The sequence below is a fragment of the Psittacula echo genome, assembly GCF_963264785.1.
Source record: "Psittacula echo genome assembly, chromosome: 2".
In the NCBI taxonomy this organism is placed as follows: domain Eukaryota; kingdom Metazoa; phylum Chordata; class Aves; order Psittaciformes; family Psittacidae; genus Psittacula; species Psittacula echo.
This window is the reverse complement of record NC_137737.1, coordinates 111,792,656-111,817,864: the sequence shown is the minus strand read 5'-3', so window position 1 is coordinate 111,817,864 and position 25,209 is coordinate 111,792,656. Positions and strand designations below refer to the sequence as shown.

The 25,209-nt window shown below is 43.3% G+C and overlaps 1 protein-coding gene across 1 annotated transcript in view; it reads right to left on the bottom strand.

Annotated features, from left to right (window-relative positions):
- Nucleotides 1-2,997: 2,997 nt before the first annotated feature.
- The window catches only part of CABLES1 (Cdk5 and Abl enzyme substrate 1), a gene marked incomplete at both ends in the record, with an annotated part of 67,747 nt that continues 45,535 nt past the window's right edge, over nucleotides 2,998-25,209 (bottom strand). The window contains 6 exons of the mRNA XM_080610660.1: nucleotides 2,998-3,138; nucleotides 4,686-4,893; nucleotides 5,800-5,906; nucleotides 15,044-15,147; nucleotides 15,938-16,094; nucleotides 17,590-17,689. Coding sequence (XP_080466786.1) covers nucleotides 2,998-3,138; nucleotides 4,686-4,893; nucleotides 5,800-5,906; nucleotides 15,044-15,147; nucleotides 15,938-16,094; nucleotides 17,590-17,689 — 817 coding nt within the window. The remainder of the gene's footprint in view (nucleotides 3,139-4,685; nucleotides 4,894-5,799; nucleotides 5,907-15,043; nucleotides 15,148-15,937; nucleotides 16,095-17,589; nucleotides 17,690-25,209) is intronic.

Here is a 25,209-nt window from a genome sequence, read left to right as displayed (position 1 = left end):
AGGAATAAACTCTGCATGGTAGAGTGTACGGCATCATTTCAGAACAGAACAAGTGATACGGAATGGCTAATCTTCTCGAACTATGTAAAGTTGAACCTAAAATCATTCATAAATCAATACTTGTTACCATGTAAGACAAAGGAAAACAATCAACATGGGTTTTGTTTGGTACAGATTTCCTCTACCACTTCAGCCTGAATTTTCCCAAGGTTGGGGAGGAAAGGGGGGCAAATCCTGCCCATTGTCCTAACCAGAACTGTACTGACCAAGCTTTGTGCTCTGAGATCTAGCATCATATGGCTTTATATATGTTCCTAAGTGAACAGTGCAACATCATCACCATCTTAAGTGTTTATTCCACATTCAAACTGTAACTGAACATCACTCTGAAACCCTTTTCCATCCCCAAACCAACAACAACAACAACGAAAAGCAGAAAGTCTCCAGCAATCAGATTTCACCCCAGAAATCTGTGTAAACTGTAGATCATGGTTGGGTAGCAGCACAGAAGGCAAAAGATGTGACAGTGTGATTCAATAGCGTCTCTAAAGACTACTGTAAGACTGTCATTCTTTAGTCTGCATCTTGCAATCACAATTTGCTTTTTTCCCTGCAAATACTATAAAGCAATGTAAGAAAAAAAAATCAGACTCAAAACAAAAGGTAGAAGCCTTTACGGAAAGGTAAAGCTTCTGCTTAGCCTTGAGTTGTTGCTATTAGAAACAGATCTCTGCTATCAGAAGCAAATCCTGAACGTATATACACTATTTTGGTGGAAAGGGATGCAGCCAAGGATGGGAGCCCTCCTAGCAGACCCGCAGGCCTGTAGTTCAACATTGTGCTGCCTTTTTGAGCTGAATAAACAGGCAGGGCAGACAGAGGCATCAGGTGTGCTCCAAGCTCTTGGCTCCTCTGTTCCTTGGCTGCATGAGGGCTGGGAGGAGGAGGAGAAGAAGGAAGCAGGAGCTTCCTCCAGGCCCCCCTCCCCTTGCTCCACAGATGGGTGAGTGGCACGTGGGTTTCAGCGACGTGGGGCATTGCACCAGTGAGGTTAAGTGCACGCTTTTCTCTTTACCCCCTCTTAGAATCATAGAATAGTTTGGGTTGGAAAGGACCTTAAGATCATCTAGTCCCAAGGTAAGTATTAATAGTAACTGTAAGCTAGCACAGTCACCCTCCCCCTTAAAATGGAGGGAGAGCAACAGCAACAGCATCCAACAATTCCCACTTGTCCTGACATGTGTAACCTTTCCGGATTCTATAGAGCAATCATATGCAGGCATTTTTCATACTAGAATTTAAAGGAGTCAAAGCTGGTAAAGAAACTGGATGTTTCCTGGCCTAACTGAAGGAAACAATAAAACTGATTAAAGCAAGAGTGAAAGAAAGTAAGCATTAGTGTGTTTACATCTTCTGGTATGTCCCACTTCTCTATGTTCTGCTCACAAGCCCTTTCCATACTCTGAGCAAGCACTCCCAAACTTAGAGAGGTAAGGCTTCAGCTAATACCTCATAGTTGAGATTATCATTTATTTTACAGAATTACCATAAATGTAAGTATTTGACTTTGCCAGATGCATGTGGGGCATGTGAAGGGCAAGGTTAAGTGAACCAGCACAGGAGAAGATTGGACAGGGGTGTAATCCCACAGGATTAACAGCAATCAAATGATGTCCATCAGCACGGCGTTAGCTTAGTGTGTATGTAGCATCGGAGGGCTTGGATGAAACCCCCCAGATTTCTGGGTGTCCAGTCAGAACCAGGGAAGCTGCAAGAATTTTTACTGTAAAACTCCAGTACTGAAATGTCTAAAGGAGCTGGACCTCTAACTTCAATGGGCACTGATTTTAGGTTCCGCACAGTCAATTCTAGTTGAAACCCAAGCCTTTACTAGCTGATGGCCCTGGTGTTGGAGCCTTAAGACACCTGTTATACTGCTGAGCCCTACTCTTTTTGCCTTTTTTTTTAATAAAACACTGTTTTAAGATAGAGCACAATAAATGTGCTTATTACGCACTCTAACATAGAGCACAGAAATACAACACTACAGAGTGCAAGTCTAACCATCTCCACAGTGGGAAAAGTGCGAAGGTTAAAAATATGCATGTGGCTTAACACAAGATAGTTTTAAAAAACATGACATGGAAATCTCATACTAATGCTTTCGCCTTTATCACAAACATGACTGAAAACTTAGGGTCAGTTGCTGATCCTTCTCTCATAGTAGTAGTAGTGTAATCCTTTCAAAGGTACAATGTGTGAAAGATCAGAGACTAAAAAAACCCAAGTGTCCAAAAAATGATCCCATTTACCACTTTTCCAGTAGTTATGTTTTTAAAGAAGTAAACACATAAGGTCACCTTGATCTTCGCCATCGGTAACTGAGACACTTGGAAACAGCTAAGCCAACCACCTGGACTGAGATCAGTTCGGTGTCGCGCACACACACACACACGAGTACACACACAAACACCCCACAGGAAAAAGTGCACTTTCAATTGCTGATACAAAAATAGATTGGCACATTCTTTTTGACACAGTGAAGATATCCTCTTTAAAAGCTTTTTCACTTTAAGAAGTCCTCTGGGAAGTTGCAGCAGGTTGGTAGAAAAAGCGCTATGAGAATGCACTCACGTGGGCTTCCAGGGTTTGTGTGATAGAGAGAGGGGTGGTCATGGAGGCTGCCTTTCTAATTTTTGCCTACTTTTACAGCTGTAGTCCCCACAGATAGGGCCAGTCACCATGCAGTTTCAGCATGTTAACCATTTACCAACAGCTCAGTCTTCACCTGCCTTGAGAAAGTAATGATAACGTAAATCTGTCAAAGCTGAGAGTCTTGAGTCAATGCAGTATCTCCTGTACATTGCTGGAAAAACTGTTCTGGGGAGAGAGCGAGAGAAGTGTCAGGAGTCTGATTTTGCATTTCCAGTAGTAAATGTGGCTCAGGAGAGCCAAGCGGGAACAGTCAGGAGCCCCTTCCCCGCAGGGCAGCCAGCGCTAGGAGTTCTGCACCAAGCGTCTGTAGTGCGGCATCACTTCGTGCTCAGGAAGGTGGAGAGCAAACTCCAAGGCCACCAGCACTGGGAACTCAAAGGCAATCAGCTCTCGCCTGTTCAGCCGGAACTTCTCTTCCAGTTTCTGCAAGGATGGCCGAGGAAACAGAACAAAATCTTTGTGAGTATGTGACTTTCTTACAGATGCCATGATTCAAAACATGCATGCTGCTGTCATTAAGCCTCTGTCCCACTGGACTTGCATAGCTCTAGGTTTAGAAAATGAGAGCAGGATGAACTGGATGCACTGATTCCTTAATGTAAAGGTGAACTCACAAAGCTCAGCCAGCCATGCTATTTCTGACATGTTCACCATTTCGCTCATTCCACCTCCAGCAGTTACATCTTCTAATGATCACAGTGATTACCACTGCAGGAAGAGGAAACTCCTGCCTTTGTGCACTGAAATCACTTGTGTAATGGAAGACATGCGTCTGCCCACAAACTTCCTGCACTGCTTGAAATCACTCATTTTCCTTTCAGCATCACTGTGTTACAACACCCTATTGGGAAAATTATTTCTGCTACAATTAGATACATTTGATCTTAATACCTCAGTTGTCATCTGCAACAACCATAAGAACAGCAAGTAATAAAAACTACTATTCTCAAGGGAGATGAGATGGGTTTCATAGTTGGCTTTCTGCTGTAACGTACTAAACCTCCCATCTGCTTTGCTGTTCTCACTGGATTTGGATGCTACAAGTAGGCAGCCAGATGTTTAGGGATATTTCCCCACTCCCTTCTTATGATCTCCCTGGCTTGCTACTTCTCTGTGCTCACTGTGTTTTGGAAAAACTCAATGTGTCTTAAGGATGGATCAGTGTTTCAGGGCAGCAAGAGAGGCCAGATCTTCCAACTCCCACCCAGTTGATTCTTTTCCCTGGTTATTCAGAGGGGTTTATAACAAACTGACTGTCAACCCAACTCTGTGATTGTGGCAGAAGAGCATGAGTCCAGTCCTGCCCCCCCGCCAAGTTCCCACATCTCTTCAACTGAGTTGGTTGTAGCCAAGTACCCAGCTATGTGCCCAACTTTCTGCAGTATTAAATCAGATTGGTATCTCCGTGCTTGCAAAAGATTACAGAATAACACTCCCCTCTGTTAACATTTTCATATGGAGTGGGTGGAAGAGGAAACACCTTACTCTGCAAAAAAACGGTTGGGGTGAGATATTCTGATGGGAACACTTCTTCGGGTTTTCTTGCCCAAAAGTTTAACTTGATGAAAGAAATAAAAACTTGTTAGTCTATTAGACTCCCTCTGAAATTAGTATCTACGTTTATCTCTCAAAGGAGAGTCCTGTTGACACTCTTGAAAACATAATAAAAGGCAAAATGAATTTCCTGAGGGTTAACTTTTGACTTGTATTGACAGAATAGTGGTCAGATACCTCTCAGACCTCACAGTACCTGACACCAGGGTTTTCAATCACATCAAATGAGCTTCCCACACCTCTGCAGTGACATTGATCACTACTACTTCCACATAAATGTGTAACAATAAAACATATGTAGCTGTCTGTTACAGCTGGAAACCTAAAGCACAGCATGACCACTGGGAAGCTGGCTTGAATAGACCACATACTGGCATTTCATGTAGAAGGAACACTGGAAACCTATGGATACGTACATCTATAAGATGCTTGACTTCATGTTTTCTGAGGTCACTGCCGATTTTGGCTGCTAAAAGAACACAGGCTCCAGCACAAAGCTTTCTATTCTGCTTGTTCAGCTTCCCCTTGAGAGCGAGCTTCTCAAAGTAGACAAAGGCCATGGCCACTGTGGGCTCTTCAAAACCACATTCTTCTTGAGCAAGCTTGCGCATTTCTCTCTTCAAGCTGAGTAAAGAGAGAAGACAAGTACGCTGTGAACTGTATTTTAAAGCATTTCTCATTTTACACTAAGAATCATCCTTTCAGAGATTCCTGATTAATCAAATGGAGAGGAAAAGGGAAAGGTAATTTACTGGGCAGATACCTTTATATTCTCTTTTGGGGACACATTTTATGGCATGTTTTGAACTCACCCTTCCTGCTCACTGCCCCCAGAAAGTTGTGCCACTATAAAAGCAAATGAAAAGCTTTGACATTTTCAGCAACAGTATTTCATCAGAGGTCTTAAGCTGCATACAATTTATTTAGCATCAGTAACAACAGGTTGATTGCTTGTGCTGTATATGCAGCTTTGCCGCTGGCTACGGTTGGTCAAATCCAAACCGACGGTCTTCCCACGTACTGCAGTATTGCCTGGTTACAGAGCCACACCGCTCAGCATCCTTCTGGCCACTTCAGTCAAATGAAATTCTCACTACTCCAGTGAAGCAGTATGTCTAGCTTGCTACACTGGAAACAGTGATGAAATACTACAACTTTGCTGTGAAACTGACCACCTGTTTTGCTTCTAACCATGCTCTTGGACAAGGCACAAAAGTCAGCATTTCTCTTTCCTCAGTCTCCTTTTAAGCTAACTGCTGTGAGCTTAAGAGACTCCATGTTATTTTTCTGGGTATTTTAGTTTAGTGTGTACCCAGCTCACATCCTCATCCCTTTAGATGCTGCATTTCCCTGATCTTCTTTACTCAGCCCCGCTAATCAAAGCAAGCATCTGACTTGTTCTGCTCCTCTGCTGGTCACTGCTCCTGGAAGATGAACCAGTGCTCTGCTTCCCCTCATGTACAGCAGCAATTGCACTGACATGTGAGACAGCTGCATCACGTTGCAGCCGTACCAAGCTTTGCAACGTACCTTCTTATTTTACTGAGGGTTAACTTGATGTGAGGGAACTTCTCCTTAAAGGTTTCATTCATGTCCTTCTTGAGATCTGATGGCTTCACGTAGTCTATGACTGTGGTCTGTAACACATGGTCAAGAGAATTCTCCTTTAGTTTGTAACAAACAAGATCACTCAATTCCCAAAAGCAAGGAATACCAAACAAGGGCCAGTCAGTCCCAATGCTTTCAGTAGAGGGGCAAATTAAGTCTGAATTAAGGCAACAATTTGTTTGTGACTGCTCCATCAGAACAAGTGACCCAGAGTCTGAGATAACTGTTCAGCACAAGCCTTGAACAATACGTATCTTATAAGGATCCTCCAGGTATTGCTAAGAGTGAGTTTAAGCTAAATATGGGTGGATAAAACCCGGCTGAGAAGTTTTGTTAAACCAAAAAAGACCATCACAGTAACTGATTTGATGACCAGGTTTTGCGTGCATACGTCCATGAGGTTCTGAGACTTACTGTGAGTTTCTCTCACATCGATTCTTCAGAGGAACTGCTGGTACAAACTGTTGAGCACCACAGCACACATTTGTTTGCAGGTATTTTTAATAATTAAAATAGTATATGGGAGGGCTTGGGGAGGAGACAGAGTAACGGCTCTGGAGAGCAATCGGACAACTCTTTGTCACTCGAGTATGTCCCTGTCGGGTTCTGAAATGAGCATGAAGGGGAGTAAAACACACCTAACTTTTCCTGCACTTTATTTAGGAGATACAGTACTGAAATAATGGATAATAAAAGCAATTTAAGAGAAAGCAGAGCATGTGTTTCCCCTGAACAACATACAGCAGGATCTCAGGTATACATATACAGCAAAAAACAGCTTCTTGCCGTGGGTTGTTGTTAGGGTCATACGTGTTTTAAAATGCGGGCCATTCTGCTATCTGATTTGCAGTGTGAGAACCATGATCTGTCCAGATAAATTGCTCCCCACTACATCCTGCCAGGTAATTCAGCTGTGCATCTGTCGTCCCAAGTATAAATGCTTGTGAGCCCTCTCCAACACAAGTACGGGTGAATCATTAGTCCAAATTTTACTCAGTAAAGAGGATAATTTCTTAAGGAAATTCACTCCTATTAAGGAAAGCTTCCAGTTGTAAGGAATTGTCAAAAGGAGAAAGTCACATCAACCCTCTTCAGCCACTCCTGCTGCTCTGCATGCATACAGATGAGCTCAAGTGCAGATCTGGGCAGACACTGCAGTGCCACTGAGGTTAAATATTCATATGCTGTCTTGATGCTGAGGCAGGCAACGCAGTACCATGCCTGAATGAAAAAGAGAGGAAAAAGACAGGGAGAAGAAACCTTGCCCTACCCAGGGACGGAGAGAAAGGTTTCAACTGAATATGTGGGCCTGGTTTTAGTCTTGATGAGGTTGGAAGGATATACTCATGCACCCATGCAGCAGGGCTCTCCGTTGCAGAAAGCTTCTCATGTGGCAGGGGTCAGCCCTCTGAAGCAGGAGAATTACTGATTACTGATCTTACTGATTACTCCTTTCTTTCTTTGCGACATTGCTGCCTGCCTTCCTGCTCCTTGGTTTTGCTGTCAGAGGATCATCAGCAAGTTGGGTGCTTCTGACACACAGATACACTGGGAGTTTTATGTGGCTTTAAGGGGGTTCCTCTTAGTACTGCTGTAAAAGGACTATTGAAACAAGCCATGTAACATAATTCAGACCAGTGCCATCTGCTACTCAATGTATAGAAACATCAGTTCATGCTGCTCTTACTTACAGAGTCAAGAGGCACTGAACACATGAAGGTTACCTGCTACTAAATCCAAAGATGATTTTAGTTACTAAATTCAAAGTTGATTTCAGTTACTACCAGAGCAATTTTTGGTCGTCTTGGGCAGTCCTAGAAAGAGTGAGCTCTCTGTTACTGTGCAAAGCTACACACCACCTTATTCCATGCTTTACCGCAAACCTAACTGCCCGTTGTTTGCTTTCCATTACCACAGAGCTCCTTAGTTTTATCTTCATTATCTCCCTCAAAGTGATTACGTTTTCTTCTGGCAGCCTTGCCTTTGGCTCTCTGCGGGTAATCATCCTCCCCTCAACAGAGGAAGATGCAATCAGGCACCAACCTCGTGCGCACAACAGAAACCAGTTCACAGCAGACAGGGCTCAGCAACGGAGGGAGTGCCTGCCCATCCTCTGGACACAGCTGAAGGGCTGCACACAAATCATGCTGGATAGCACATTTCAGTTGCTTTCACCTCTATCAAGCAGGTGCCAGTGTGACCCCAGCTCTGTGGGCAATGGTGCAGAGGAGGAGTGAGCCCTGGGCTCTGCCACACAGCAGCAGCAGTCCCCCGGGGTGCACCTTTCCCTGCAGCCGCTCTGCAGGCACCGTCTGCTTTACCTGGGGCTCCTCCAGCCCATGGGAGGTTTGCCACAATTCAGCTGAAATGATCTTTAGAAGGAGAAAAACCCTTTGTTAAAACTGTATTTAAAGCAAAGCACTCCGAGGCTTGAGAATAAGCAGAGGGCTTAAAACTGAAAATGGTAAGGAGGTATGGCTATTTTTAAACAGAGAGATTTGTCCATTTTGTCCTGTTGATAACAATCTCCCCCATCCAGTACTCCACATATTGCTGCTTCCTGCGAGACAACAGTCTCTATGACATAAATCACAATAATGAAATCCAGATGAAAGCTGGTGCGTGCTGGTTTTGATTCATGTAACAGGATAACGGCAGCATGTTTGAACACACTGGCTCTAAGGCAGCTGTCTCAGCTTGTCAGTGCCATGCTGCAGCGTGCAGCCAACTGCCCCCATTCTCAAGAAAAGGAATTGTGCAGCGCCTTTTTTCTGTTTTTTTTTCATTTCCCCTTGACTTTTTTTCATAGCTGCTGGAGAAGCCTGACTCAGTTTGAGCAGAAGGATGCTCTTTGCCTATAGAAATGCATGCATGTGGGACCCTGCCCACCAGAGAGGCAGGCAGCACAAAAGACCCCAAACCTGTTATCTGTTGACAGGTAATTTAAAATCAGTGCTGAGGTAGTGTCTGTTGAGTTATCGAAGCAGTTACCCCTTCTAACTGGGTACCCGCGCACCCCTCTCACTGTCACACCATGGCTGGGCCACAGCACTCACGAGGCTACATAGAAATCCTGGTCCCACACCCTGCTCTTGCCTTAGGCGTCTCCTGCACCCCCCCCACTGCCAACCCTGCCCATGAGGAATGGACCGGAGGAAACCACTGGGGTGTGGCCCAGTGACCCACAAGGACAAGCTGGGATCTGACATGGGAAGGCTCTGACCTAACAGCATCCTTCGCTGCCTACTCTCTGCCCAGCATTTACACTTTCCTTCTCTTAGGCCGTTTCGTTGTGCTTGAGATGCCTGCAAGTCCCAAATGCCACGCTGGGGAGAAGACATGACTGTTAACAATGTGGATTTTTGTCTGTCCGGAACAATGCTGGTATTGCCCATGTAGGAGCATCCTTCCAACACCGATGCCCCAAATGTTATGAAGGATTTGCAAATATTTCCCTAAAAGTAACACAGCCTTTTTCTATGCAAACATTCTTTCCTATACAAAATGTTACTCCCTGCCAGGCAGGTACTCTGCACTCCCAGAGCCGTCAGACGCACAAGCAAGGCACTGGGAGCTACCAAACTGTCTCTCTCATACTCCGATCTTGAATGTTTGTAACTTCTGTCATCCAGAAACATCTGTCTTGTTTCTCACAGCTTATTTGCACAAAATGCATTTCACTTCAGTATTCAGCAATCCTCCTTCCTGAGCTCTGTTCACGTTCTCTGTATACAAATCTGTATATTTTAGTTTGGAGATAGAAGTTGCACAAGACAAATGAAAGCTTTGATATATGGTAGCTGACAGATGCCTGGACAACTTGATGAATGCTTTGGCTGGAATCTGTACTTTGCACACTTTTTGCATGGCTGGCAGTTTTGAACTTGGAGGTTAGCTTGTGTGTTATCCACAAGCATTTTTAAGCAGCTGCTTTCTCATAGGAAAGCAGTCTATATAGCTTCATAAATATGGGAGGGGGGAGGATGCCTGAAATGGTTGGAAAGACTGGCAAGATGAAATATTGTTGAAAATAAATCCTACTTGGCATGCTACCAATAAAAGATGATCTAGCCTTGGATGCCTCTATCTCCTGCTTAAGAAGGATAAAATGAGAATAAAATAGGTGAATGAAATGAAAGATATATGATAGGCTCTCTTCAGCTGTCATTACTGTGCATCCCTGATAAATCTACTTCACAGAGAGAGCAGACAGAGGACTGATACCTTTAACAGACTTTCAGTAGGTCAATGGTAAATTCTCAACCACATAACAAATGAAGTCAATGACTGTGCACTGCCTACACGCTGCAAGTGACCTGCTATGTACCTATAAACTGTCAGCAACCAACTTCATATACTTAGGCTGAAGATGCATATATATGGAAAATCCTGACAGAGCTTAAAACAGTGATGGAAAACTGGAGTGATTCCTTATGCATAATCAAAGTAAAAAGAATCACAACAGGAAAAAAAGGAAAGGGGAGACTAAAGATGTCTCTGTTGTTAGATAGTTATTAACATTCAAGGCTCATAAACTGAAAGATTTTGAACTTGACAGTCTCAAAACTGCCTCTTTGAATTAAAGTACACAGAAGGGCACCAGTTTATTTTATGCAGTTAACACACTGGAATCATTCTCAATTAATGCAGTGTGTTGTTGTTACAAAGCAGTTGTTTACTGGAGTCTCAGCCAAATCTAGCATCAAATGCATAGAGCACAGGGTTTAAATACGACTATGCAGCACTACTGCAGTCCTCTGCTCTGTGAGACTTTTGGGTACAAGGTCAGCAGCTGATAAAAATGCAATTTGGAGAAGCTTAATTTACAACTACGGAAGCAGCTCGAAGAACAGGGTGACGGCACTGAAGGACACTGTCAGTAGCCGATTATCCCTGACCTTGATGCTGCTTGTGAAAGACAGAACAGGGGAGCAAGAGACTGAATGCGCTGTATCATCATGCAGGGCTTTTGTTAAGACTGCACAGCCAGGGCAGCAAGCAGCTCCAATTTTAAAATCACACTAAAGGACTAATCTGTAATAACACAGCCTGGCTGTGCTTGACACTAGCGCAGTACCTGGCACATGCAGGCTGACAAGAGCTGTAAGAGCACTGCAGACCTTTGGTACAAGCTTTTCTGATTAGTGGGGTAGAGATGTCAGTTTATTTTGACATATTTAAACCAATATACTGAAATTGTAGTGAAGTGCCCAAACCAATTTCCATGTGTACCCTTTAGGCACGGACAGAGGGATATAGCAGGGATGTTATTACAGAAGGGTCACTCAAAGTCAAGATGCTACTGATCCGGGCTTTTCCTCTTTTGCTGAAGTTTTGGCAGTGCACAGCAGCCAGCTAACACACTCCTGTGTTGTTCCTGTGTTACCAACAAAAGTAGGAGTGCAGGGTCAGCCACGTGCCTGTTGCAGAGCAAGTTCCCTCCTGCACATGAAGAGTTTTCTTTCTGCTGGCAAGAACACAGGGAGGCAGGGAGGCACTGATGAGCCTGGATAGACACTAGTCAACATGAGGCTCTAGCAAAGAAATTACTGCTCTGTCTGGTAGATAAAATTCCTGTTCTAGAGAAATTTAAGAATCTGCAAGAATTCCTGGTTCAGCGCTATCAGCCAGGAAGACATCTGTTACCCATGACATGATGCTTCCCTCCTCCCCCTGCCCCCCAGCATGAATTTTTTCTACCTCTTACTGTTTATATTGTGGCACAGACTGTAGACTCTCCTACAAAGACAACACCAAGCGGAGTAATTTCCCGAGGACAGACCAGAATTTAAGTGTTACTGATACAGTAAACAGAGGCCACAGTTTGTGTTGGTAAGGTATTGAAGCTGCTTTTTCAGAATCACGTAGACAGGCTGTTTGTGTTAGAAAAGCAACAGGGAAGTGGGCATCCTTTCAAGCCAGGAACTTCACTGCAGAAAAAACCAGACCAAATCAAATGTACTTCTCCTTCCAGAGGACTTACAGTTAAAAATCCTCTGCAAGCTGGGACTAATTTAGCTCAGTAAAATTACAGGACCATAAAGTCAACGTCACTGATGATAAACTTGGGCTCCACAAAAATGGATGGAACTGTACGTTGAGTGTTAACTGCACATATTTCAGAGTAAAATCCAAGCCAGACCACACATCCTGCCCATCTTACGCCTCAGGATAAGCCCTGTAGTGTTTACTGATGCAGCATTCACACAGACCTCAACAGAGTTTTACCAGCAGAGAAATGCTGGCCTACAGAGCACAAGCCAGGCTCTCAGGAGTAATACCCCAGCAGCATGTAGCTCTATCCCACTGTCATAGCATATAGCTATATAGCATTGCATCTAGCCTAATATCCCAGGAGCATAGCATATCCTGCATGCTGCAGCCCACCATCCAGACTTGCTCATCCACACCACCATGTGCTCCCATTCCTCCTGCACACCTTCCCCCCATTAATTGCTCCGATACCCATAAGAAGGAGGGCACATGGAATATCTACAAGCTTGCAGCTGCCAAGCATTAATGCTAAATGCTGGCCAAGTAACGAAACTTTAATTACAAGCTGCAACTCTCTGCACACAACAAAATGTTTGGTGCTGACATCAGAGCTGCTCTCAGCTGCTCCACCACTTGCAAAAGGCAGCAATTACTATTATGAGCTATATTCTGCTCAGGACCAGAGACTGGTTTCAATCTGTGTACAGCAGCTCCACAGCTCCGTGTCATTTGGCAGAGCTCTGTCACTACCTCGATGGCTGCGCTCAGTCAGGGAAAAACACAGGTTTCTCACTGGCCTCAGACTGCAATTTGCTTTAATTGCTGATTTTTATATTTGGGAAAGAAAATTACTTGAAATTACAGCCTATTATGCTCCTGTTCACATTGATTGGAACTTGGAACTGCAGGGAGGGGGATTACCAGCTGAGTCAGGAAAGTCTAAGATGGATGCGAGTAAAGCCTTCTACACAGCCAATATAGCCCTATATTCACTAGCTCATTGTACAAGCCCTCCTTACCCACAGCCCGAGTTGCAAAATCCTATTTAACCTGCAAGCTCTCAGGACACGCTGGCACTACCTTTTCTCCCTTCTCTTGGCTGAAGGAAGTACCAGCCCATTGAGAAATCTCAGCAGAGCACTGAAGAACAACCACAGACTCTCTGGTTTCTTACAAAGGTGTGCAGCTCCTGCATGGCATTGCAGCTGTGCTGCTTCAAACAGGCGCAGGCAAAATCCTTCAATAAGAGAGCTCCTGGCATGTGCCTGTGATTCTCACCAACAAAAGAAACACAGCACTTGATATCCTTCACACCCTTCTCAGATCAGTGCCTGCCTTCAGACAGAAGGGTGTGCTGCAGAAACCTCAGGCAGTGATGAAGTGACGTCCGAAAGGCAAATTCAGGCAAAAAATATCCAAAATGTCAAATAAGTTATAAGTAGTAATTAACCCCTAGAGAAAATGAAGCTGGGAGAACCCTGTCAATTCAGATATAGTGTTGATAACAAGGATGTTAACAACTGCCCTTGAAGCCCATTTTTCACCTTTGAAGTATCCAATTGTACCTCTGTTGCAGTGGAAATTCCCAATTAGCTCCTTCTTGCAACAGAAGTACAAATATGGACCTCAAGATTCTGTGGTTAACCAGCATATGGAAAAGAGGGGCACTGAACACCCACTCCTGGGTGGAAACTCCCCTGCAGGATGCTATCCTGGCTGCCCTATTTTGACTCACCCAATCATATCCATCTCAATACCAAGTTGAAAATGGATCAAATTTCTCAGGTGATCCTACAGGACTCATTGCCTGGTGCACATTCACTGCCTAGGGAAGGTTAGAAACACAACCGTGACTGCTGAAGCTATGTTCATTTTGTATGCTGGTTAACAACGTCTTTCTCTTTGAGGGAAGACAGTTCCCTGTCCCTGACAATAACTGTATCAAAACCTAACAAGTATTTTCCCACCCAAATGTAGTTGCCATAAAAGGTTGAAAGTTTGTGAGCTGGCAGCCAAAAAATGACTTGCCAACTGGCTGAAAGTAAGCAGACAACATACTGGACTCCCCATCTGAAAACTTTGCACAAACACAACCTCAGAGCTTAATTCAACCTCTCTGCGCAACAAGCAAAACACTCCTGCCAGCAAGGAGGTAACCTTCAATCTACATGAAACACTTAAAATCCATTTATTTTGAAGAAGTAGCACCCAAGAGCCCTATTATCAAATACAGATCAGGTTGGGTGGGGTGGGGGGGAGAAGAGAACCTGCAAAGACTGTATCTTTACATACATTAGCAGTTTCTTAAATAACATCTTCTGTTCGAAGCTGGGTGACATGGACGACACTTTAGACCTCAGTGTTTCAAATCCTATCCTATTTGTATATAGATAAGAGTACTAGGTGACCACTTTGGAAAAAAAAAAATGCATTTCCCTGCTGTCTACTACTACTTTGGGTGTGTAATTCAGACAGATACACGCTCACACACATACAACAGCACTGCATCTTGCCACAGTCCTGTCAAAACAGCACACTGAAGTCTACAGACTTGGTGCAATTAAAACAAGCCTACAGTAGTCTCTCACCACAGAAACCATTGAGCTAGAGGACAGACCAAGGAACAGTTACGTGCCTGTATTGTTACGGGTTTGGATATAATGAAAAACATACAGGCTCTGCTCGTAATTGCTGCAATTAGAGGAAGAACTATCCCATGGTGAAATAAATACCTGGGAAACAAAGGCTCTACTAGACACCAAAGTGCTGTTCCGAGGAGTGAAGGATAAGCATCAAAACACAACGCAGCTTCATGACTTCAGAAAAACCCTAATGGGCATCCTCCTATTTTGTCATAGATGCCAATTAGAGGAAGTATAAATTTTCCTCTGAATGCGAGAGAATGAACACATTGTTCTAACAAGCCTTTCATCTAAAGCATTTATGAAATACAGTGGCAATGCTAGCATTTACTTTTGTAATACCTCCACGAGTTTGTTTTTACATGCCTTGGTAAGTGTCATTTAGAACAAAGCATTCCAAACAGCTTGTTATTAGTAGATTAGGAATAATAATAATAATCTTCTTAAAATACAGCCAAATGTAACCTCAGCCTTCAAAATACTGTTACCAAAATTTATCTATGCTACACCTACTTTTGCATATCACTCACCATATATGAAGGAAATATTAAAACCCGCTTATGTTTGCCACATGGCCACTGGGGATCATCTAAAAGATTTGGGTCGTATTCAACAAAGTCTCCCAGGTCACTACCTATAAAACAAAGGTAAATACAAGAAAGGAATTCATTATATCAAGAATTCATTATATCAATAAATCAAGACTTAACAGAAGAGGCAAATGACTTAACAGATAATGCACAAGATGATCTTCATGGAAGATTTTTTAGAGTTAAAAAGTTACCCTAAATCTTGAAAACTCTTAAGTATTTCAACACTAATAGAATTTGCAGAGATAGAGAGGACCTACAGCTTATGAATTACCTAGTAAATGTGAAACTAGGGTTCACAGAACTGCAAAACTATGCAAAGCATCACAATGACTTCCTGGCAACAAGTTTTCATCTGTTTATGCAGATGTTTTGATTTGTTTCATTTAACATGCCAAAACATCTTAAGCATACAGTGCTTTGGCTTATGTTTTGTGCCCAGCTCTGTAAACACAGCCCTTCCCAGCCTAATAAAGGTCACAAGTATAGTTTACACTTTCAGCTACTGTGTTGTCACTGTAAATTTTCCATAGCAAAGGAAGGCAATGATGAGCCTGATGCAGGAGGAACAAACAATGCCGGTGTCAGGAGGAGGCACGCTGAGTGTCATCAGGGCTGTCAATACAACCAGCAGTTTTGTTTACTTAACCTTCCATCATCTGTAAACCAGCTTTGCTAAACAAACAGGGCATGAGCTGCATTTCACCCAACACATGAGACTACATTTTGCTTAATTTAAACAAATAGAAGGGGTTAAAATATGTCCATCCTCCACAATAGCTGCCTTTCACCAGGATACCCAGGGATATTAAAATAAGCTGCTCGAGAAGTTACCTGCATCAATGCTCCCCTGGGTGCTGTTAGCTCTTGCCAAAGAAAGGCTACGATGGCTTGCATTGCGAAATTGGGAGAAGGACGAGGTGGAGTCTATCGTGTTTCTCCGAGTTCCCAGAGCATTGGTGGGAAACAGGAATTGTGTATAAGAAACCGTCTAAAAGGAAAGTCAGAGGAGACATCTAGTCTTAGCCCAGCTCAGTCACAGGAGGATGCCTTTTGGTGCATCGCAATCAGAAGCACGGGAAGCCAAATTAGCAGAGGATTTTCTGGATTTAATAGTTATGCATAAATGATTAAACACCAGTCACCTACATTTGATTCAGTGCAGTCAGTTTATCCATGCAAAAAAAAAAGCATTTGCAAAGGCATTAGCTCTTCAACGAAACCACACACACAGAGGCCCTAATACACTGGATTTACAAAATCCTACTCAAGGGTCAGATTTAAAAATATGTCCGTTTGGTTGGGGTTTGGCTGAGTGTTTTCTGTGCCCCTTCCCTGTAGCAGATTTCAGCTGCTTCTTTACTGAAACAGCATCATTCATATGGGTCCCTCAGCACAGATGTGCCAGAGGCAAATCAACTGAACGCTGCTGAAATTAAGCACTTTCTCTGGTATTCTTCTCCTTCAGTATTTTGCCTGGCAGAGTTTTACTGGTGTCGTAAGTGAGCTCCAGTTTATAGCAATGGTTGCAGGAGATCACTTACTGCCTCTCAACATGGACTAAGTGTGAATGAAGAACTTGTGACAAAATTATTTTTAGAGCATACTGCTTCTCTGCCTGTATCCCTGGCCAGGAATAGGCAAAGCCTTGCTTCTCATAGGTTTGTTCTCCAAAAATAACATTATTTGAATTAAAAAAATGAGTCTCAGACTCTGGACTGGTTTACGATGAAGTCAGAATAGGTATCAAATAAAACATGTGAGTTTTCATTCATTTATAAGCAGACAGATTGTCCTCAGGAATTTACAGCCTGTGGTCTGGCCTGACACCTGGTTAGGTGAGCGCACAATGTGTAGCAGCATTGACCGAGGGCCTCTAAATCCACGTATGACAGCAGACTGGGTAAACTGAACTATAAAAATAAATCAGGCTTTCAGCAAAAACTGTTTTCATGTATGAGTCGTTTAAAATGGATCATTTTCCTTAAAGATTCGTAATTGCTTATTCTATTCATGTGAATGAACTCCTGGATTTTTAAATACTCATCAAATTTGTACTACTGTCTTCCTGCTCTTTGGGAAAACACACTGTTAAGCTGAAGTTATTTTATTACATAAAATTGAGAGCAAACAAAATTACAGCTTACAACTCTCAACAGATATTGTTTTCAAGCCCCTGACAATATACTCTGCAGTGATACCTTCTGCTAGAGCCAGGGGAAGGCTGCACAATTCAGCAATGCTTTACAGACTCAGATGTTGCCAGAGGCAAATTCCTTCAAGGAGACAGAGTTGATCACATTGACAGCTTGGGCAGTCATCCTGAATTTCTGCTAAGCTTATTTACAGTTTGCACATGCAGTGCTTTAACTACTGTGTTACACTGCATGTTATAAGCTAGGTTTGCATTTGTGCCTGTTATTAGTTAAGCTATTTTCACCATTATTACATAAACTCTAATGCAGCAGGAACAGAAACATCCCTACCTTTCCATCCGCTCCGAGCTCCACACCTTCAAGACCAATTATCTCTTTGAGACACACTCCAGTAGAATGGCACTGGCGTCCACCGTCCAGCTTCATATCCCTGGGAAACAGAAACCAGAGCAGAAACAGCTCTTAATACAGATGCCTTTTTCACCTTTCACCACCCAACGCTGAAATGAGGTAGCAGCATTAATCCAAACATGCAAAGCACAGACGAGACACCTTTTCCTACCAGAAGCACTTGTTACATTACATACACTATAGAGAAAAATCCCACTTTGTTCCAGGCTGCATCTCTTACCCCACCTATGGTATAGATCAACGTTCCCCACTGCTGGGTGCCTCTGACAAAACCTGGCACTGGAAAGGAAGTGAAGTCACACACTCTTCAGCTGAGATCCAGCAACTGAGACTAAACACTTTCCTGCCACGTATCTAGCAGATAGATGCTCCCAGCGTATATACCCACATCCCCTTACGCTGCTGGACAGAGGTAATTGTCCATGAAAGCCTCCGGGAAGGATTCCTGCTCCTCTGAGCGCAGGACAGTGTCCAAAGCCCTGTGACCTGCCAGCAGAAGAAACCCAGCACTCCATTGCCTGGGATGGAAACTTGGGGATCTACTTGAGGACTGACCCACTTGGCACCTTAGTCTTGGAAGTAAATGATATGACCAAGACAACAAAGTTGTATCCCATGCTTTAGCCTCAAGATCAGAATGTGAGTGAAGGCAAGAAATACTTTGAGCAAACCTGTGCTCTGCGAGTGACAGCCGTATACAACTCCAAAGTATTTATCTGGCAGTATTTTCCTGTCCGATTTCCATCGAGACCCAACTATGTGTTTAAAAATCTGTGTGGAAGACATGCTGACACTGAGGCAGGGAGAAGCCCTCCAGGCTCTTCACCCAACTGCAGGGACGGGCTGTCTCATAGTGTGTCTCGGCATATCCTGTTCCTTGCCTTTCTTTTCCAACCTGTCACTCACTTTATTTCTCCGAAACACAGCAATTGGTGAGTTCCCAATAAATCATGCACCTCACTGCTGGAAAAATCCAACCCATCTATCTGCTGGAAAACATACTCCTGTGACAAAGGAAAAGACTGTATCAAGTTTCTAATCCCAACAAAGTCATCTTAGTTCTTTCATTGGGGTTCACTTAGCACAGTGTCACATTATCATTCCTGTTTCCTGATATCATGTTACTGAGGAGCTGGACAAATAATTACACAAAAATAACCCTCTGTCAGAGGCACAGGATTAGCCTCTCCGCTCTTGTGGGGAACATGCTTAAAGGAACTATTTCTCATACAGATGTCACAAGGTAGCCATTTCAGCAGGTTTTATCTACAAAACAAACACACAACCTGAGGACACCCCCAAACCCCCAAATGAAAACAAATTATCTAAACTAACTGAAATAATAACAGAACAATTTACTCAAACCCTTACGGACACAGAGTAAGACGTGACGCCGTTAACGACTTTGGCAGCAAGTCACAGAGAAATTTCTCCATGCAATTAGCAGGCAAGGATAGACAACTCTGTAATTCATCAAATGAAAATCCAGCACCCTTTGAAGAGTCAGCACAGCAGAGCTTTAAAAAGAAAAAAGAGCATCTCCTGGGACTGAATCACTGCTCTGGGAGCAGGGTGAGCTGGCACATGTGAGAACACATGGGAATGATTACTGGGCATTAGCTGAAGATCGATGGACTTCATTTTCCCATCTTTCTGATGTTTCAGAGCCCTGTGAAACAACACTGCAGCCATTCTCCCTCATCCCACGTGTTTTGCAAGGGCTACTTAAGGTCTTCCCCTCCTCTACATATGCTCTGTATTTGAAGGTAGTATATGATTGCTTGTGTTTTAAACCAGAGTAATAAAATATTACAGTTTGGAGAGAAACCTGTCCATAAACCAGAGAATTAAACTTCTCCTGAGGAAAATCAGTACTAAACAACGTGTGGTTTCTTACTGGTGTATAAATGGGAAGACTCATTCTAGCTTTTACACATCCTTCTCTCACTGGTAAATGATCTCAGTGAACACCTAATGCGAGATTACTAGGTGCCTTTACTGTATCCTTTCTGAGTTCCCTGTCACTAGACCAACACCAAGCTAGTCAAGTTTTTGCAGGACAAGCCTTGATCTTTTTTCCCTCCCTTCTATTACAGACAAAAGTTCATGAATGCCTCAGTAAAACACTTCCTGGGAGACCAAGCTCAAGGGCTGCCGCCCTGCAGCTGGGGAGCCCCAGCACTGCTGCTTCCTTCCCACATCCCCAAAATCCCAAGAGCAACTAGGAAAGACCTGGGGGATGCCTCCACTTTGCCCTCTCCAAACGGGTAAGTTATGCCTTGGGAACAGTCAGGACAGTTGTTTGGGTACCAGTGCTGCCAACCACTGCCACCCAGCTGTTCTTCAGGACACATGGCATGGCACCACGGTCAGTGGGACCCACAAGCCAGAAGCATATGGAGGATACCAAAAAATCAAGCTTTCACTCTGTTTTTTAGGTTACCGATGGGACTGAGGAAGTGCACAAACCAATATCCAGTAGTAAAAGGTGCTTACAAAATGCAGAGTAGGAAAGATGGTCCTTGCCAAAAGAGGCTTTTAAACGATGAAAAGTTTCCTCTTCCTCGTTTTTGATTTTCCTGTTTTATTTTCCAAAAGTTTTGCTTTTTAACAAGGTTTTCAAGGGATTCAAGCAGACACCAAAAAGCAAAACTAAATCATGAGAACTTAATCCTACCACCTTAACTTCATTTGAGCAGGGAAAGCTTGAGGAACTTAGAAGATCAGGGATGACACTTCCTTAGAAGGCAAAAACCCAGATCCCAGTTTCTGACAAAGTTCAGGGATTTACCTTGATTTACACCAAACTCTAGATATTCCACCCGTGCACACCATTTCCAGAAAGCTGAGCAGAGTTATAAATAACACTCAAAAATAAGCATATTGTTTCGGTTATCCAGAACCGCAGAAAAAAAAAAGGCTTCTCCCCTAAGAGGTCACAGATTTTATTGCAACAGTACCAGGTGACTTGGGATCCCAAATCTGTTGCGGGATGGTGAAAAGCGTTACTGAGCAGGGAGATAAGAATCAAAACAGGAAATCTCACTGTGCCTTTTATTAGCCAGGCCAGGATTAACGGAAGCGAAATTGGATGCTATTACCTTTGGAAGTATAGCATTTCTTTAATGAATCAAATGCTACATTTGACATGATCTCCAAAGCCCTATGCAAGACTCCTGCTGGGTACTTGCTCTTTAAATGACAGCAACAGTTGAACACTTTAACCTGTGAATAATTTAGGAGTCCATTAAGTATTAAATAGATTATAAGGTACATGAAAATGCCTTCTGCTTATTGCAAGATGGAATCTGATAATTATTTAGAGATGTAAACCTTTTGTGTCTGTATTTTATGCTTAGCGATTCCTGACTGTTAAGGTTTATTCTGAAAGCAAAAGCAGTTCATGAGACATCAAGAAAAGATACTGTTCTTATCCGTGACTGTAAACAATTTCTACTTACTGTTTCTGCAGGGACAAGGACAATGACAGCTTTGGAAAAGACATGCTGCCCCCCAGTCCAGCAATGGATCTCCTGCTGCCTAAGACTGCCTGCTTTAATTGACCAAGGGCTATCAGATCCTAATGCTACAAAAATTCTACTGAGGAAGAATAGCAAGGAATTTGGTAACAAAACTAAGGACCTAGCAGGGTATTCTGCTTTGCTGTGAGCTTATTGCTACAACCCCTATGGCCATTTAGATTTCTCCTGTAAATATGCCATTAGTACTTCTAGAACAACAACTCCAGTGGCAATTTACAGGGAGAGGATGAGAAAAAACCCTGGAATGATGTCTTTAATGGGCCAGTATCATTTTTCTCTCTCCAAACATATTCAGTTGTCAGAATGTTGGCTCCTGACCTGATGTTTTGCCCAATGCAGAGTAAAAGTTCAAAATTTAAACCTATCAGGTTTTGGAGACTCATTGCTTCATTTCAATCTAAGGGAACAGGGCAACTCACAAAAATGAGCAATGGTGGCTCTATAACATTCATACATGAGATGATTACTTTTGAAGTGTCTTCCAGGGGGAAACAAAGGAAAAAAATGGATTTATATCCCCTTCTGTAAAGCTAATATGCACTTGGTTTTTTGTTCAATTTAGGAGAAGCAGGGAAAATGGGCAATGGTAAAGAAAAGCAGGGATATTTCAGTTTCCCTATTATCGGCTAAACCCAGATAGCTATTCTTCCCCAGGCCTATGGAATGATAAAAGCTCAGGAAAAGCACTCGAGATTAATGACTTAATCAAAACTGCCTCGCATACAAAAATTCCACTGAGGAAGAATAGCAAGGAACTTATAACAAATCTAAGGACCTAACAGAGTATTCTGCTTTGCTGTGTGATTACTGCTACCACCCCTAAGGCCATTTAGATTTCTCCTGTAAACATTCCCCTGTTTTCCACACTCACTAAAATGTTTGTTACCTGACTTGCCATATAACTGATGGCAGGGGTGCAGCATGCATGACAACCTTACCTAAAGGCTTCTTCTTGCCTCATTTTGCATATGACTTTCTTATCCAGTTCAAACACTGAAGATGAACAAAGATGTCAGAGTTTAGATAATAATGAAGCCCGCTGAGAATACCTGGTGTCGAACAACAATCAAACTCATTGATTGTTGTAGCTACATGTTATTTGGAGTGATGGTATTGAAAATTTCTTGCTCTCAGCATCATTGAACTCATTAGTGTCCTGGCCAGTACTTAGTTAAGTTCAAAGTTAAATTCAGCAGTGATTTATCTTTGGAAACTGGATGAAGCTGGTTTGTAGCATTTCTGAGAAGGATGCAAATTCTTTTTTATCTAACAACTTGCTGCTTTAATTCAGAAAAATGGTCCATTTCCTGGGCCTCAATCCATTTAATTACTCATACTGCATTATTTCCCTTAACTGGAGGCAAGTTTAGTCAGACGAATACCTACATTCTTGTCAAGACAGCAATATTCAGCACTATTCCTGCTCCAGGTAAGCTTCTAACCACTTAATGAATTCAATGACATGAAGAATAGAAGATGAGGTGAATTGGCCAGTTTCATAAGAACATGCACTATCTCATGCTCTGCATTTTCTGTCCTGTTGCTCATCATCTCCAGCCCCAGTCCACAGTCAGTCACTGTGAGCCCAGTGGCATGACACCACCAGCTTTCCTCCTCCCCCAGGTCCTCCAGATTCATCTTCTGGGCAGGAATGGAAGCTCTTAAAAGATTCTTACAATACCACAAAATAAAATATCATCAGAATAGGTATAATTTTAATCTGTGAATTAACAAAAACAAACCTAAAAGTCCCTTTTCAAAAACATGGGTATTAATTGTGAACCATAATGATGTTTGCCAAATGAAAAACCCAACAACACAACGGAACTATAAACCCATCTAACTGCACCCTGAGTGGGGGCTAATGACTTCGGGCTGTAACACTGCAGGAAGCTGGGGGCCAAGGGAAGCCAGTAGGCAAGATGCTCAGTGCCTTCCTTACATTGCTTTCATGTGGCTGTGTCTGCTCTCATAGCTGCTCTGCTGCCTAGATGGGGGAAGAAAAGCAAGCCCTGGTCCTGTCCGTTACCTTGCTCTTGATCGTGGAAACAGATGAAGCTGTGCCTGTCTTCACACCACCAGCAAAGATGCCAGCAATCTTAACGTAGCCAGACCTAGAGAGCATTTATAGCCCAGATCTACAAAAGTACCTGCCTCTCAGTGGCTCCAGCAGGAGATAAGACATCTCAAAGCACTCTGTCAGTTCAGTTTTAATTTTTCCCTTTCCCCTTACACAAAAGCGCTATAAGCTAAAGCACTAAGTTTCCATCTGATACAAGGTACAGACAAAATTTCAAGGACAGAAAGTTCTAGTGATTACTTCTGTTCATTACTTTTTTCCTCACCACCCCATCACTCTCAGCTTTGTGCTTTCCATTTCTCTTCAGCATAACGAAGAAAACTAGAGAAAGTAATTCCCCTGGTACACGGTGTCCTTCAATCTCAGCCCTAGCAAGTACCACCAAATTGGCCTTTTGAAATCACAACAGAAAAACCTATCACTCTGGAGTATGTTTCCCTTCAAAAGCACGCTGCCAGCCGCACTCTGGTGAGGCTGCCTGGGAGGGGGATTTGGGAAACATTTTCCAGGGGATAGCTCAAACCTCATCCTCTCACGTACTCTCATGGCTTTCCTCCCCTCACCCCCCAGACCTCCATTTGTATTTGTACAGTCACTTAAAAACATAGCTTGGGGGTTTGGGGAAGGCTCTTGCTATTGTAGCTTGACCCCAGCGTGGAGGGTGGGCAAGCAAGGGCTGCAGCCTGGAGTACATTGCTTGCACGTTGTTAGTAGGAGGTGATGCTGCCTCATCCACCCCAGCCAAGTACATAGAGTTCAGCTGTGACAGCAGGAACTGCCTTTCAGACAGGTTTTTAAAATGAATCTGTTAGTGCAACTTAGCTGCCAGCATACATACAGTAGGGCTTTTCTGTGCTGCCCACAATGTAATGGGGACGGCAGCCTCCTCAAAACACAGCTGTGCTTGTACATCTTCTCACTGGCCTCAATGCCCATGAATCAGAGCAGAGGTGGAGAAGCAGCGGCAGCTCCACCATGTGCTCCTGTGACATGGAACAGTCCCCCCTGCATGCACGTTCACCCTGCTTTCCTGCTCCGGCCAGGGCTCATCCCAGTCTCACTGCAGATGTGCCCATGGCTCCCCGCATCGATTTATGTTCGTAAACCATTCAGTAATGCTTGCAGAACATAAACCAGTTCTGACATCTTGCCCAGAGACAGGCATGAACAATCCAGAGGTTCAGAGAAAGCAAAGCCAAAGGATGCTGTCACTACAGAACTTCAAAAGGGTACCAGCGTCTCTCCCCGTTCCTACTACACATCCAAAATGTGCAATGAAGTGAGCAAGCACTGCACAGCCTGAACAGAGTGCCTATGGTTTATGCTATACTGCCTCATCTGTTCTTTGCACCAGCTGTTCCTAGAAGGAGGTGCCACTGAGATGTTTCTCTCTTCCTCTGATGCTCTGGAAGAAAGACAGGGGGCATTTTTTTTAATGTTGTGGGGTTTTTTAGCAAAGGGAACAGGGCTGGATTGTTTCGTACTGGCACTTGCTACCTTCTCGGCCCATACCTTCTTACTGTGCGATCATGGTACAAGGTATTACATACTGAAATAACATTTAGGTTTGCAGCTGGCTTCGTTATTGCTGTAATTCAGAAGGTGTAACTAGTCATCAGTATTCCAAAATACATTCACTTTTCAATAGAGGCAATTTCCACAAGGCAATGACCATAGATGAATGACAATATACCCCAAAAGAGCGAACAAAGCCGCCAGTCTGTCAAGAATTTGCCTGATGAGTCATCCCAGTTTAATTAAGAGAAAAAATTTACTTTAAGAGACAGAAGAGCAAGTCGACTCTCCTACAAAGGTGCCTCCTTTCAGTTCTGCATTAAAAATAATCTCCCTTTGTTTTGAATTAGCGATGCACGAGCAGCTTATGGCAAACCATTCTGCAGAATTAAACAGAGCTGC